Source organism: Zosterops lateralis, assembly GCF_965231275.1.
Source record: "Zosterops lateralis genome assembly, chromosome: 4".
NCBI classification, from domain to species: Eukaryota; Metazoa; Chordata; class Aves; order Passeriformes; family Zosteropidae; genus Zosterops; species Zosterops lateralis.
The window spans coordinates 49,820,958-49,834,382 of NC_139765.1; the positions used below are offsets into that span (position 1 = coordinate 49,820,958).

Genomic DNA, 13,425 nt, shown 5'->3' on the forward strand with positions numbered 1-13,425 from the left:
GCACCTGAAAGGTGGCAGCCTCAGTCATTCTTTTTTTAGGAGACAGTTTTCCATTTCAGATACTCACTGCAGGAACATATGCATTAGGAATTAAGGTTGTAACAGTTTCACTGTTTCCATTGCATTTTCCTTGTTTTCTTCTTGTTTCTTTGAGATAAATTCACACTTCCTTTTTTATGAATGCATTAAGTTGGATACATTGATCTGACAAATGTTGCTGTTTGTGGAGAAGATAGGAGTACAAGCAGCAATGAACAATTGCATGCCCTGCCAATAACATTTGTGACCATGCATACAACCATAAGGCAAATGGAGAATAAATGTGTCAACAGAAGATTATATATAATGTTATTCATTTGTCCATCTTTGTATTCCCTTGAGTCCTGGGGTCTAGGTGTAGGCCTCAGCTTCAGGTTATAATGGGTTTCTACACAAAAAATGTTTCTTGGTTAATTGATTCATGATGTTAATGTTGTCACAGGGAGAATAATGGATGCAGAACAAAATGTTTAAAAAATACATCTATATGAAAATGCCAATAACTGAAATACTGTCAGTTAGGGAATCTTCTTCAGTAAGTGTGCTTTGGGAGATAAAACTTGTTCCTCATCCAGCAAATCAGGTGCGGATTTCTTTGTACCATAAGGCATTTTTCCAATCATCATTTTTTCATGTTGATCACAGAATCAGTGAACCTACACCCTGCAATGTGAATTGAAGTGAGTCTGGGAGTAGCGTGCTTCTGGAACTAGTGTTCAGATACAGTCAGATTGTGTCAGACTTACTTTCAGATTTTTTCTGCAAATTTATATTCCCAAAATATTATTTATCTAAAAAGTTAAAACTGAATTATCTGCAATAGCTACCTTTTCTGTATATTTGCAGTATAACTAATGACTCTTTCAAAGAAAAGCAGCTCCACTTTCTACACCTGTACCTATTTTCCCCCAAACACGCAGAGGGATTGGAACAGAATATGAAATAACCCAGCTCTGGGTCTGACTTTTATAGCTAGGGAGTAATTTGACCAATACAAGTTCAAAGTAAAATCTGTGTGAATGTAGATTTGACATGGTATGTTCAACAGCCATTTGAATATCCTCATGTTGTAAGGAGGGAATACATTTATAGCCATGTGGTGTTTGTTTCCACATGAGTTTAAACATGAGTTTAGCTCAGTGGAACACTTCTCTTTAATGCCACCAAGAAACCAGCTAACTGGAATTTTACAGTGGCATTTTTAGTCCCAAGTAGTGTGTATGTGAAATGGTGAAGTAGCTCTGTCGCTCAGGAAATTTTGAGTACTGAATTTGATGACTGTCTCTTGAGGTCTGAAGGTGTGGAAAAAGATGAGAGCAGAGCCTTCATCTTGTCTTCAAGTGCAGTGCTTGCCACTCAAAAGTATTTCTCAGGTTACAGTAAAAAAGTAAAAATAATTTAAATTTATAAGCCAAATGATTTGGCAAATACTGGTCTGTAACTTTGCAGAAAATAAACCTTTGGGTGCAAAGGGATGTCTGTGCCTCTTAAACTGGAAGCCAGACTAGAGCTCAGTGATGTACGGATCTGGGGAACTCCAGGGTGGGTTTTTCATCTTGTGTTAGGGAATAATGTCCCCATCTTTACATCTCTGTGCGGAGTGTGAACCAGCTTCCCCTCCATCTGCCAGGGAGGGGAGCAAGCTCAGTCTGCTCCCCATTGCTCCTCAGCATGACCCAGTATGTGGCCTGCCCTCACCATTCACCAGAACTGTGTGGCAGTCTTTTTCTTCCCCAGTGTCTGCTTTCACTAGGAGACCTGAAAGATGACCTGTCATAATATTCTTCCATCCAAGTGCCTTTACTTTCTGGCAAGATTCTCAGTAAACAAATTTGTACTGTGACTGGAAATTATTTGCAGTGAGAAATAAAAACTCTACATCCAGATATGACAGAGAAATTAGTTACATGTCTTCTTTTTCTTTTTTTAATAGCAAACATGCTGTCATTTATGCACAGTCAGTGTTCAAATAGCTGAGTGTTCACTTAGAGGTGTTTTATTTTTGAGGCTACAATATTAAATGAGTTCAATATTCTTGGGTTGGACTTCTTAGTGCTTGACCTTTCCCAGATGAAACCTTTATTAACACTTTTCAGTTTGGAGGCCTGGCAGTCCAGACAGTGACCTTTATTCCTCTGCTGTCTGAGACAGGCTTTATCACTCTGACAGAACCTAATTAAAACAGAAACAGAAAAAAAAAAAAATCAGTGAGTGATGTCAGTGAGAGGCAGAGAACCAGAGTAAGAGCTTTTACTGGCCTGAGTACATCTATAACTAACTGCAGCTCTTCATTTTCTTCACTGATGGAGGGAATGTTATTTTGCCAGCCGTTATTCATTCTCAATGAGCAGGGATAATCTTTCTTAATCCCTTAGAGAGGTTTCTTTGCAAGATGTTCATTCTGAACTTTAAATCACATTTATGTAGAGCCAGATTCTGTCATGCTCTTTCCTGCCAAATAGTAGCTTCCTCTCTTAAAAATCCAATGGTGAGTAAGGACAAGAATGAAGAGAAGTAAAGTTAACAGTGGATCTTTAACTAATGAAACCAACTATGTGAATTTTCACCTGCACTTACTTTTTACACAAACAATGACGTAAACTTTTTATTTTATTCTCAAACCCTTCCACTTAACCTACATGAGCATCAAGATCCCAAGATCTGTGGTGTTTGTTTTGTGGTTTTTTTTAACAGGGTAGAAAACCTTGCAAACTATGCAGTTATGTTTCTCTTTTTCACAGGTTCAGCACCTACCAATGAAACTGGGAGGTTATGGCCATCCCTGTTCCATTAACATGAAAAGTTCAGTGACCTCTTTCAGCTGCTTTCTCAGAGGTCCTGACTCTCACAAGAAATCTATATAATCAGTTAAACAGAACACTTCCATTCTTGCTTTCATTTTCTAAGAATCCTCAAACTGCAGCAAAATCAATGCTATTCCAGACAGACAAATTTAGAGTCTTAAGGTCAGAATAGTTTGTCCATTTCTAATAGTTCTTTCCAGTAGCTTCTACCAGACCATTTCACATGAAAGAAATTCTCTGTTCTTTTCTTCTCTGTTTACCTGTTAAGGTCTCTTTCTTAACAGAGTGAAGAAGCTCCAGTTTCTCATTTTTTGAAGTTCTTGGTGAATATCCATCCCTCTTGTTGCAATCCTTTTTACTTTTATCTTATCTGTTTGTGAGATTAAGATTTTCTGGTTCCCATCAGTTTTGCTGTTTATATCTTGAAAGGTAGGTGTATTAAGTGTCAGTTTGCAGATCTGGCTTACTATTTTCAGATAAAGCAAGGCTGATCTTGTATCATATTCTTTACTTGCATATTACAGTGTTTCTGTTCTCATAAACCCTATCAGAGAGATTGTAAATTTTAGTATTTCCCTACAAATTCCTGAGAAGCATTGGTAATATCAGCTACCCCAGTTCTTCACTGTCATGGACCTTTTTGTGCTGAATCTACATCATGAAAGCAGTTAAACAGCCATGAAGAGGACACAAGGAGGCAAGGATCTTTTAACATTTCAGATCTTTAGAGAATCACTCTGACAATAAAAAATATTGTTTAATCAATTCCACAGTAAAAAAGAAGCATGGATACTTGTTATAAGTATGACTTCAAAAAAGAGATGCAATTGAGTATTGGCTTCAGCTATTTAAATCTATGCAGATACTGAAACTGAGGATATCTAAATACAAATTCCTGGTATCTCTCAATGGCTTAGTTCATAAAGTAAAGGCACTTGCATGTGAAAAGGTTAGATTATTTTAACTCTGTATTTCATTCAATTTGTCATGCAAGACGTATTCCTCAGTTATGGTGTTTGATTTGCATAAGCTTTACCTTTCCTGTTGTTGCTCTTGTCTTTTCTTTTTTTCCCTTTCCTTCTCCTTCTCCTTCTCCTTCTCCTCCTCCTCCCTTGTCCTTCCTCCTCTTCTACTTCTCCTTCTCATTTTTTTATGTTGACCACAATTGCAGTCGTGTTCTAAAGTATTTACAATTATAAATCCCGGTATCACATGCTTGATAATGTGGTTGCATATATGTAAGCTTCTCTCATTTTATGTTACTGTGTTTTTTCAATGTATTTTCTGTTTTTCCCACTAATATACCAGGAACGTGCTGGTTTACATATTACTGATACACTGGAGCTGCACTGATGAAGATTCTTTCCCAGAACAATAACTCTTTTTCACTTTGAAAAAGCCTGTTCATTGAAGGAGAGTTATGTGTTCAGATAGCTGGGTTGTTGGATTTGACTAATTACATCCTATTACAAGCATGTCTTGACAAGAACCTGACCTAGGATCCATTATGAGCTCAGAAATTTCTGAGATAATAGTGAACTCTGGGAAAGAACTAAGAGCAAGGGGAGTTTAACATGGTGTTGTCTGTTTCAGTGCATTTTGGAAAAGAAACCCTTCTCCATTTTAATCATCTAACCCTTTCATATATTATTGATTGTAGTTGATGAAGGAGTTTCCCCTGCTCAGCATGTTCAACATCCACGAAAACCTGCTAGAGGCTCTGTTGGAACTGCAAGCATATGCAGATGTCCAGGCAGTCTTAGCAAAGTATGATGGTAAGTTCAAATATGTATTTGTTTTTTCTCTTGGTGATACACACAGAGGAAAAATACTTAAGTCAAATTCCTAAAATTTAGGAAACTGTACTTAAATTGATAGGCATGAGCTTCATACATGCCCTTACACAATCCTTTATCCAAGGAATAAATACTGTGCATTTTTTCTGCCATGCTGAAATCATTGTACAAGGTGATGGCACTCACTAGCAGTTCCCCTGTGCTTTGTTTTCTATTGATGTTTAAAGAATGACTCTTTAGGTTCTGCAGAATTTTTATTGCATGCTATTCAAACCTTTTTTAAAGAAAAGATTGTCAGTTCCCCTGTTGCCTTACCTGTGACTGTTGACTTAGTAGCATAGAAGAAAACACTGATTTAACTTCATAGCCGTCTAGTGACTTCATGTCTTATAGGGAAACCTTGGAAAGCTCAGAAGACTAGGTGGACATTTCTCTCTTTTTTTTTTTTTTTTTTTTTTTTTAGTAAACATTGGTTTATGCAGCATTGCAGCTCTTCATGTTCAGATCACAGCTGCTGGAGCTCTAGCTCTTTAAACTTGAAGAAACCAGGGTTTTAGAGATGCAGAGGGAGAAGCACCAACTGGCATACTTTGTTTAGTTTAAACTAACTGGTTTTTCCTTGTATTGCATAAAAACTTGGTGACAAAACAGGAATACAATTCAGTTCTCTAGAGCAGCATTCATGCAGGGCCACTCTTCCTCCTGCAGTCCCTGGCTTACTCAGTAGCCACTTTCCAAGTTCTGCATCAAGTGAATCAGGGAACCTACAGATGTCAGTTTCCTATTGTGTTACTACACAGTCCTCATTCATCCTCAGAAAAGTGTCATTCTATGCATTGGGTTATGGGAGTTTATGAAAGGAATATTACATAATGATATAACTAGAAATGAGATCATAACCTGCATGGATCAAAGCTGACTTAAGTGAAACCTGTGTAGCCTTAATTTTGGTGTTTCTTAACTCCTTTGCCAGGTTGATCTTGTAGCCTTTAAAATGTTTTCAATTGCTAGCTCTTATTATCTCTGGTGTTCTTTGAACAAACATTTTAAGGCTTGAAACATCCACTGGAAAAATAAATGGACATTATTTGAGCTACTGCTGTATAAATGCCTACCAATATGGGCACTGGAGCCTACATCAACAGTGCTCATTTCTCTTTCTCTTGGATTCTTTTAAGGAATTGGCTAGTCTTCTGTCTCATTTGTTTCCTGAATTGTCTTCTCTTCTGCATGATCAGTTTCAGTTTTAATTGCTCCCACTTCCTGCCAGAGGATCCTTGTTCAGCCAGTACCCCTCATTCAAGTTCCATTCTTCTGCTTTTCTTAACTGTCTGTCCAAATCTTCTCTTCAGGACAGTGATGGTCAGGAGACATTGCCGTCCACTTTACAACTTCTGTCTTAATATCTTTTCCAAATACCCTTTTCTCTGTGGCTTCTGCCTCCTCTTCATTGGTCATTCTCTGTTGCATTGCCTTGGGTGTCAAGAAGAGCTCATGCAGACAGAGGCTTCTCCCTGTCAGTCCCAGTGCTTGGGCCCGTATCATGACACCAGAACCATGGCAAAGGGATGGTGCATGTTCACTGGAGTACTGAGACCTGTACTTGTTCAGCAGTGAATCTTTGGATGGCATAGCCAAAAAAAGGCAGAAGTTCCCACTGAATATGTGCCAACTCCTTTCTTGTGACATCTTGTAACTTAGGAAGTTAAGACAGATTTAAATGAGTTTCATAATAGACCATTGGCTTGGTACTAACATGATCATCCTGCCAGATTTCAGACTCCTGCAGTACACTGTAGCAGAGGTAAGGCAATTTCAAAAAAAGATAAATAAGCAGCTGGTTACAAGCAACATCAGAATAATCACTCCTACCAGTCCAGCTTGGAATGTTTTCAGCTCTTTTTGGAATCAAGTCATTCTAAGCAGAGATCAAAATGTCACCCAGACCCTTGAGTGCTGCCATTCAGTAGCAGTAATGACTCTGGGAAAGGTCTTGATTGTACTTAGTCTGATGGAAGAAATTAGCAGTTAAAGTGATAACATCAGAGTCTCTCTGTTAGCTCAGTAGTTCCTGTGACACTGGGAGAGATTCCTATGTTCTTTATTTTGCCATGTTAAAAAGCAAGTAAGTAGAAATGCTGGTTTTTATTCCCCAGGCATCACAGTATGTTGGCACCTTCTAGTCTTCAGTGTAGTTATGAGGTAATAGTCCTGGGAAATAGCAGAACTGTGACAGAACAGTGTATTATTAAGCTTGTATTCTCGAATCTCAAGACTAAACTCCAGTTCTAGCTCTACTTTGGCATACTAAAAGCACTGATCCCTGATTTTAAACAATACCATGGTAGCACTTTATGTCATGGAAGTTGATAAAACTTGAAAGTGTGTTTCATTTTCTCAAAAGCATCTGATAGAATCAGAACAGTGAGACTTTTAAAAACAAAGCCCTTACTTTGGCTGTTTGAAGGCAGGCAGTTTCAACTCACACTTTGGTATGGTGTATGTATGCACTAGGTTTGCAAAAGGACTCAGCAAACACAGGCTTAACCAGTATAACCCTTACAGTTCATGAGTCTCAGAAGGCCTGTCTCAAGGAGTCTCAGCTCATTTTAGAACTCATCAGCTTCATGTGTTGTAAGATTTATTGGAATATAAAACACTGAACTCATTTATACTTTCCTATCTGCAGTTTCTGTTGGTCCCACTCCACTGCTTTTTTTTGACTAAGACCAAACCTGATTTATTGTATTTTGATAACATATGAACAAATTATTTCCTTGAGCAGCCTGCTCCCACCCTGGGCTGAAATGTTGGACCACATCATGTGAAACCTCAGCCTCTGCAAGCAGATGCACTGCCTTACCAAAAGCCATGTGTTAAATTGTGTTTATATTATGTACCTGGCAACAGAGCTGATGTCCATACTCATTATTCATGGAAAAAGGGTCTCATTAGTGGACAGCATGCACTGTTGCTGAGCTACATCATTATGGTTTCAGAGTTCAGTGTCTGTCAATAGAGTGAGGATGACCTAAATACTGTTGAATTCTGAAAATATTTTTGGCTCTGATTTAACACACATCCATGTTATTTACAGCAGAAGTAGTTATGGCTGGGGGAGTTGGTCTGCTTGTAGTGACGCTTAGAGCAACTGATTTATTAATTTCCCTGGGCAGCCAGTTGCTTTGTTAGATATTAAGTGATAAACTGGGCACTGTGTGAAAACTCAGACTTTTCTGGCAATTTTAAGTCAGGTTCAGAAAAAATGGGTGCCTCTGTATTTAATCTTAGTGATGCAATGGTTCTTCTCTAAACCGGTCCTTGCTTTCATTTTTTAAAAGTATAGTGTTTTCCAGTGAGACTCTAAGCCTTCTGGTTTGCAGGATGAACACCTTATACAGGTTCTTCTCTCACATACCCTTTTGCAGAGGAGGAGAAAGACCATGTTACCATGCCAGAGTCCCAAATGCAGAGTTCACTTGAAACAATATTTAAAGCAAAGGACACATAGAAGGGAAATGGGGTTTAAATACAAAAGATCTCATTCTGCTCTATGCTTTGACACTTTTTTATTTGGTATCAGCTTACTGAAGCAGAATCCTGCTTTAAGTTAGTGTTAAATCAAAATTCAGGCCTTTGAAGAAACACTTTAGAAGCAGAGACTTCTTTTTCTTGGAATACTTTTAACTTAGTGAAATCCAAACAGTTAACACAAAGAAGTGACTTTTCTGAAATGCAGCCTTTTCAGAACTACTCTCTTTTCTCTGCCGCCTTCTGTCCAATTTCTACTTGTCCTTACAGATTATGCATGTAAATGCTATTTATATTGAAGGCAGTCCTTTTGTAGAGAGTTGCAGATTGATGAAGCAATTGCATGCAGCCTTCAGTTACGTTAGCTATGGCCTCCAGGGGTGTTGTAGATAGTTTCATTACTTGCCATGTTTATATTTGACATTTTGGAGATATTCTACCTGATGGGGCTAACTGGGTAGGTGTTCTAAGTGCAAAGAAGAGTTTTCTTTAGAGTTAAAGATGTAGCAAGTAGCAGTAAGGAAGCAGCCATTCCCTCATACACACTATTTTATAACTCTTTTGTTTCTTTGAAAGAGGTATCTTAAGAGAAAGGTCCTGTTAGTTATGGTTATACCAAAACCTAATCTAGCTTTTCCAAGGGACAACAATTAAGACCTCCAGTCTGTGTAACAGTAATACCAAGAGAATAGTTTGTCTTTGTTCCTGTCACATCTTTTCCAGCTTCTGCTTGCAAGAACTGATTTCTTTCCTCTGTATCAAAATCACTAGTCACTTCAACTAGGTTTCAGCATCAGTTCTGTGTCTGTTCATACCATTTGGCTTCTCCTTTTTTTGCTATATGAATCTGTACCATTTTTTGTTTTTCCTATTTGTGCAAAAGCACAAGAAGTCAAAAGTAATTGTACTAGTCTTGCTCTCTTTTAACTTTCTTTAGCAGAAACTATTCCTTCCCCTCTACAGGCATTTAGGACTGAACTTGGTCAAGTTAAAAGTGGCTGATGCTTGGTCACTGGTATGCACAGCAAGAGGGACATATGAGATGTTTAAAATCAGCAGTTGTAAATCTTTCCATATCTGAACAGCATAAGTTTTACTTGTGGTCATGGCAAAATAAAGACTTCTTGTATGTGCTGAAATGGTTTTCCCATTCTAACATAGTGGCTAACATCTTTGATTGGGGTGTTTCCCACTACTGAGAAAGAATTCCAAAAGTACAGAGAATCGGAACTGGTTTTTGTCAGCACCAAGTTCATAGTTGTGCTCCATCCAGCATGTTTTCTACTACATTTTTTGGGAAAATGTGATCATTTTTCTAATGGGTTATTAAATATTTTTGATAATGTTTTTCCCCTGATGTTCAGCTCATACTTTTCTTTAATGATTTCCATCATATTACTCTTGTTTTTAACCATTTGTATCAGCTTAATTCATTTTCTTTCTTCCTTAATATTTGTGTCTTTATAGATGACTGCATCTCTCTTCTGTCATCAGTGATCCAGCCTGCACATATTTATTTGCTAGAGCACTTTCAGTCTATAAGCAATTCTTCCTACCACCTGTGCAAAATAGGGAATGATTTGTAACTAGTGACATATATTTTTGCATTTACTAATGACCAAAGCATTTGCAACATGCCTGTCTCTTCATGTTTAGAGGCTTCTGCTGACTTGGTAGGAAATGTTGTATCATTCCATACCCAGAATCATAATTTTTTGGTTTAGTTACTATTGATAAGAACAATAGATCCCATGACCATTTTAGATGATATATGGCACACTCTGTATATCCAAAGCATCTTTCCATTGGTTCAGTCTTATAAGCAACTGCTTAAGAAGCAAATTGATAGTAAGAATTCACTTTCCCAACTCTCCCCATACATGACTGGGGCTTATTGAAAGAAAATTATTATAAATTAAGTTTAGATTTTTGTATTCTGTTTAACAGTACAAGCAATAAGAAAGGAAAGCCTTTTTTAGATTGACACATCAGTTTCTATAAGGCAAAGATGTCCTGATGGATTTGACAACAGAATAGCAGTCACATCTTTCAGCACAATGTGGGAGCTCCACAAATAATCACAGGAGGGTGGGAAACAGTGTATGTGAAGATATTTTGCCAGATGGCTCGCAGAGCTGGACATAGTTATTTATTAAAACTTTGCTTTGGTTCTTGACAGAGTACATATCTCCTAGGGCTAGTTTGTACTTGATTCCCTTGCTAAATTCAAGTTGTTACCAGACATAATTGTTTATTCCTCTCTCTAAAATACAAGGGTGCAGTTTTGGAGTTGAAGCCAAAATTATATCAGGATTTTAAAGTATTGTAGTCATAGACCAGCATATAGCAGGACCAAATACTTACCATCTAATATGTAGCTAACAAAAAGAAAAACACTTTTAAAAGCAAACAGGCATGGATCTCTTAGGGCTGTCTCAGTTCGACTAGATGATGTCCAGAGCTCACTTCCAACTCCAACCACTCCGTGATTCCATGATAAACATGAACATTTGTATCTATTTCTTCCATTGCTAGGGGTGTGTAAGTATTATCCTCAAACAAGTGCTGCTTGCTCTCTAGGAGCATAGTACTGGAAGAGTCTCCTGGGTGAATCGGGGCTCCTGCTGTTGCATTCCCTGCATGATACTGCCCCTTCCATTATCTGAGCAACCTCCATCCTAGCATTAGTTGGTTTTTTTGCCCTGCTGTTCTCCCTGGAAATCTCCCTCAAGTGTTCATTTCACAGAAATTTTCTTTTAATCTGCAGCCTAAATTTAATTCTGTACTCTTTATTGTTTTGCCAATGTTATCTTTTACCTAAGCAACCCTTCTTCTCTCCTGGTGTTCTGTGTGGGTCTGCATAGGGAACAGCTGGATCTTCTCTCACTCTTTATTTTGTTTGGTTTGATAAAAAAACAGTCCAGTCCTTCTGTTTGCTTTTGTTGTTTTTGACCATGGGTGATCAGATTTGAATGCAACATTCTTTGAGCAATCTCATTTCTTCTGCAGAAAAGCCTCACATGGTGTATCTGAGCCTTAGCTCATCTCACCACATTTCTCTTCCTTGCAGATGCCAGCTGTTCATTGTGAATCATCTTGCAATCTATATGCACAGATGTTTCCAGCTCAGGAACAGTGTTTTGTGATACTGTGCTTTGTTCTAATATATTTAAAAGGCATTTCTGTTTACTGGAAATAGCTTTTAACTCCTGATGTTAAGGAAAACTTGTTATAAGGATGTGTTCAGAAATATTTTCTCTTCCTGTCATTGAATATCTGCTCATGCCTGTGTCTGTAGCTATCTTCTGTTAGTGGAGTAATTAACATACCTGTCATCCAAACTGCTCTGCATGCTGTTGATTTTAATCACTTTAGTCTCTACAATTACATACTCCAGCAAAATTATAGTTGCAATATATTGTAGGGAAGGCTCCAGCAGGATCTATACATCTCATACTTGAAGTGCAAGTGCATAAAAAGATAATAGAATTTAACAGGTAGCCTTTTCAAAATGCTTCAGTCATTCTGGCAATGTTTTCTGTCTCACAGAATAACATTGTACCTGGTTGCTTGGTTATTCATAAGTGAAGGATGGTGACTGCTGAGATACGACTTGCTTGTCCTATTTAACTCCCTTCTGAAGCCCTGTCTTGCAAGGCACATGAGTTCAGTGAATAACAATTGTCTGTTAATCCTAAAGTAACCAAGTTATCATGGTAAATTTGTCTTTCTAATCGAGTTTGATGACAAACCAAGGTACAGATAATTTCTTATAGCAACAGTCAAATTAGCTGCTCCTCACTTCTACAGTGGACTACTTCAGTGCCTTGTGTTTGCTGTGCTGTGTTTTCTGTTTGCTGTGAGAAGTTAACAATGTGTACAGAAGGGTTTGCAGAATCCAACCTTTAGTAGGTTTTGGTTTGTTGTAATTTGGAGTTTCTTTTAATGTAGCTGTAATCTCTAAATTTTTACTGCTGGAGTATTTCAGTCTCAATATGTGACTGCTGGGTAGATTAAATAAGCTGAGTTGGAAGGGACCCACAAGGGTCATTGAGTCCAACTCCTAACCCTGCGCAGGACATTTCCAAGAGTCACACCATAAGATTAAAAATGTGGAAGTCAATTCTCTGTAACAGTGAGAACAAATATATCACTCAAGTCTGTTAAGCAGCATTTCTCTCTACCTTTTGAATACACTGTGCCAATTTGCTGGTAGAAAACACTTACAAAATAAGTAAACTAATGGGTTAAGTCAGGTTTATGATTCCTGTGTGTCTCTGGAACAGGATAAAATGGCCAGAGCACTCTCTGGTGAATGTGTGTTTTGGTCCAATATTTTCTTAAGAGGCAAAACACCTTATTTTGCTGTTGATCTTTAACTTCAATCAATCTACTGGTTGGTTGCTTGTAAGTCAAATCCATTATTACTTGAACAGCTGTTTTAACTTGTATAGCTGCCACATACTCATATTAGACAACTGCTTCTCAGTAAAAACATGAAGAGTAAGATAGCCCTCAGCTATTACTGGGATATTTTGTGAACTGTGGAAAAATTCAGGCATTCCAAGTTACCTATACATTTATGTATGGAGTAATGAATTCTTTCATTTTGTCTCTATCATGCCACTCTATGAATTAGTTCTCTAATGAAAGCAGTTGCTGTTTGAATAGCAGTTCCAGAGGTCATTAACATACATTTTAAAGCCTGCATATCAGGTGGAAATCTAAAAATCCATGTGGCGTAGCAGCATAAGTCCCAAGATGAGAAAGTATTCTGAGTTCACATACTGATTTTTTGTATGTCATGCTTACTCTTAAGTATCAATCAAACAACTTTATTTCTGCAAATTTTTAAGTTTTCAAATGTTTATTTTTTCCTTTCTTTTCAACAGATATAAGTTTACCAAAATCAGCAACAATATGTTACACAGCTGCATTGCTCAAAGCCAGAGCTGTCTCTGACAAGTAAGTGCTTAAGAACCACTGTCCAGTGAAATTCCTGATTTAATGTAAGATTTTTCTTAACTGAGCCCACACCCTAACAATCTGCTGATTTAGCAGGAAAATTAAGACCTGCGGTAAATTGATAAAATTACTTTATATAAAAAAAAATATAGTAATAAAAGATTGCACTTGAGATGCTAAGGAAGAAGAAAAGAAGAGAAATAGCAAAAATTCAGTTCTTGTTTCAGTTTTATATATACTGTCTAGGTGAGCCTTGGCTTCCTAGATAGTATAGTGAAGATGCAACTGGA

The 13,425-nt window shown here is 37.6% G+C and overlaps 1 protein-coding gene across 2 annotated transcripts in view; it reads left to right on the plus strand.

The window, feature by feature from the left end:
* ST7 (suppression of tumorigenicity 7) overlaps window positions 1-13,425 on the plus strand; it is a 136,759-nt gene that overhangs the window by 101,169 nt on the left and 22,165 nt on the right. For both annotated transcript variants that reach the window (XM_083858752.1, XM_083858751.1), the window contains exons 9-10: window positions 4,504-4,618; window positions 13,063-13,135. In XM_083858752.1, coding sequence (XP_083714878.1) covers window positions 4,504-4,618; window positions 13,063-13,135 — 188 coding nt within the window. The remainder of the gene's footprint in view (window positions 1-4,503; window positions 4,619-13,062; window positions 13,136-13,425) is intronic.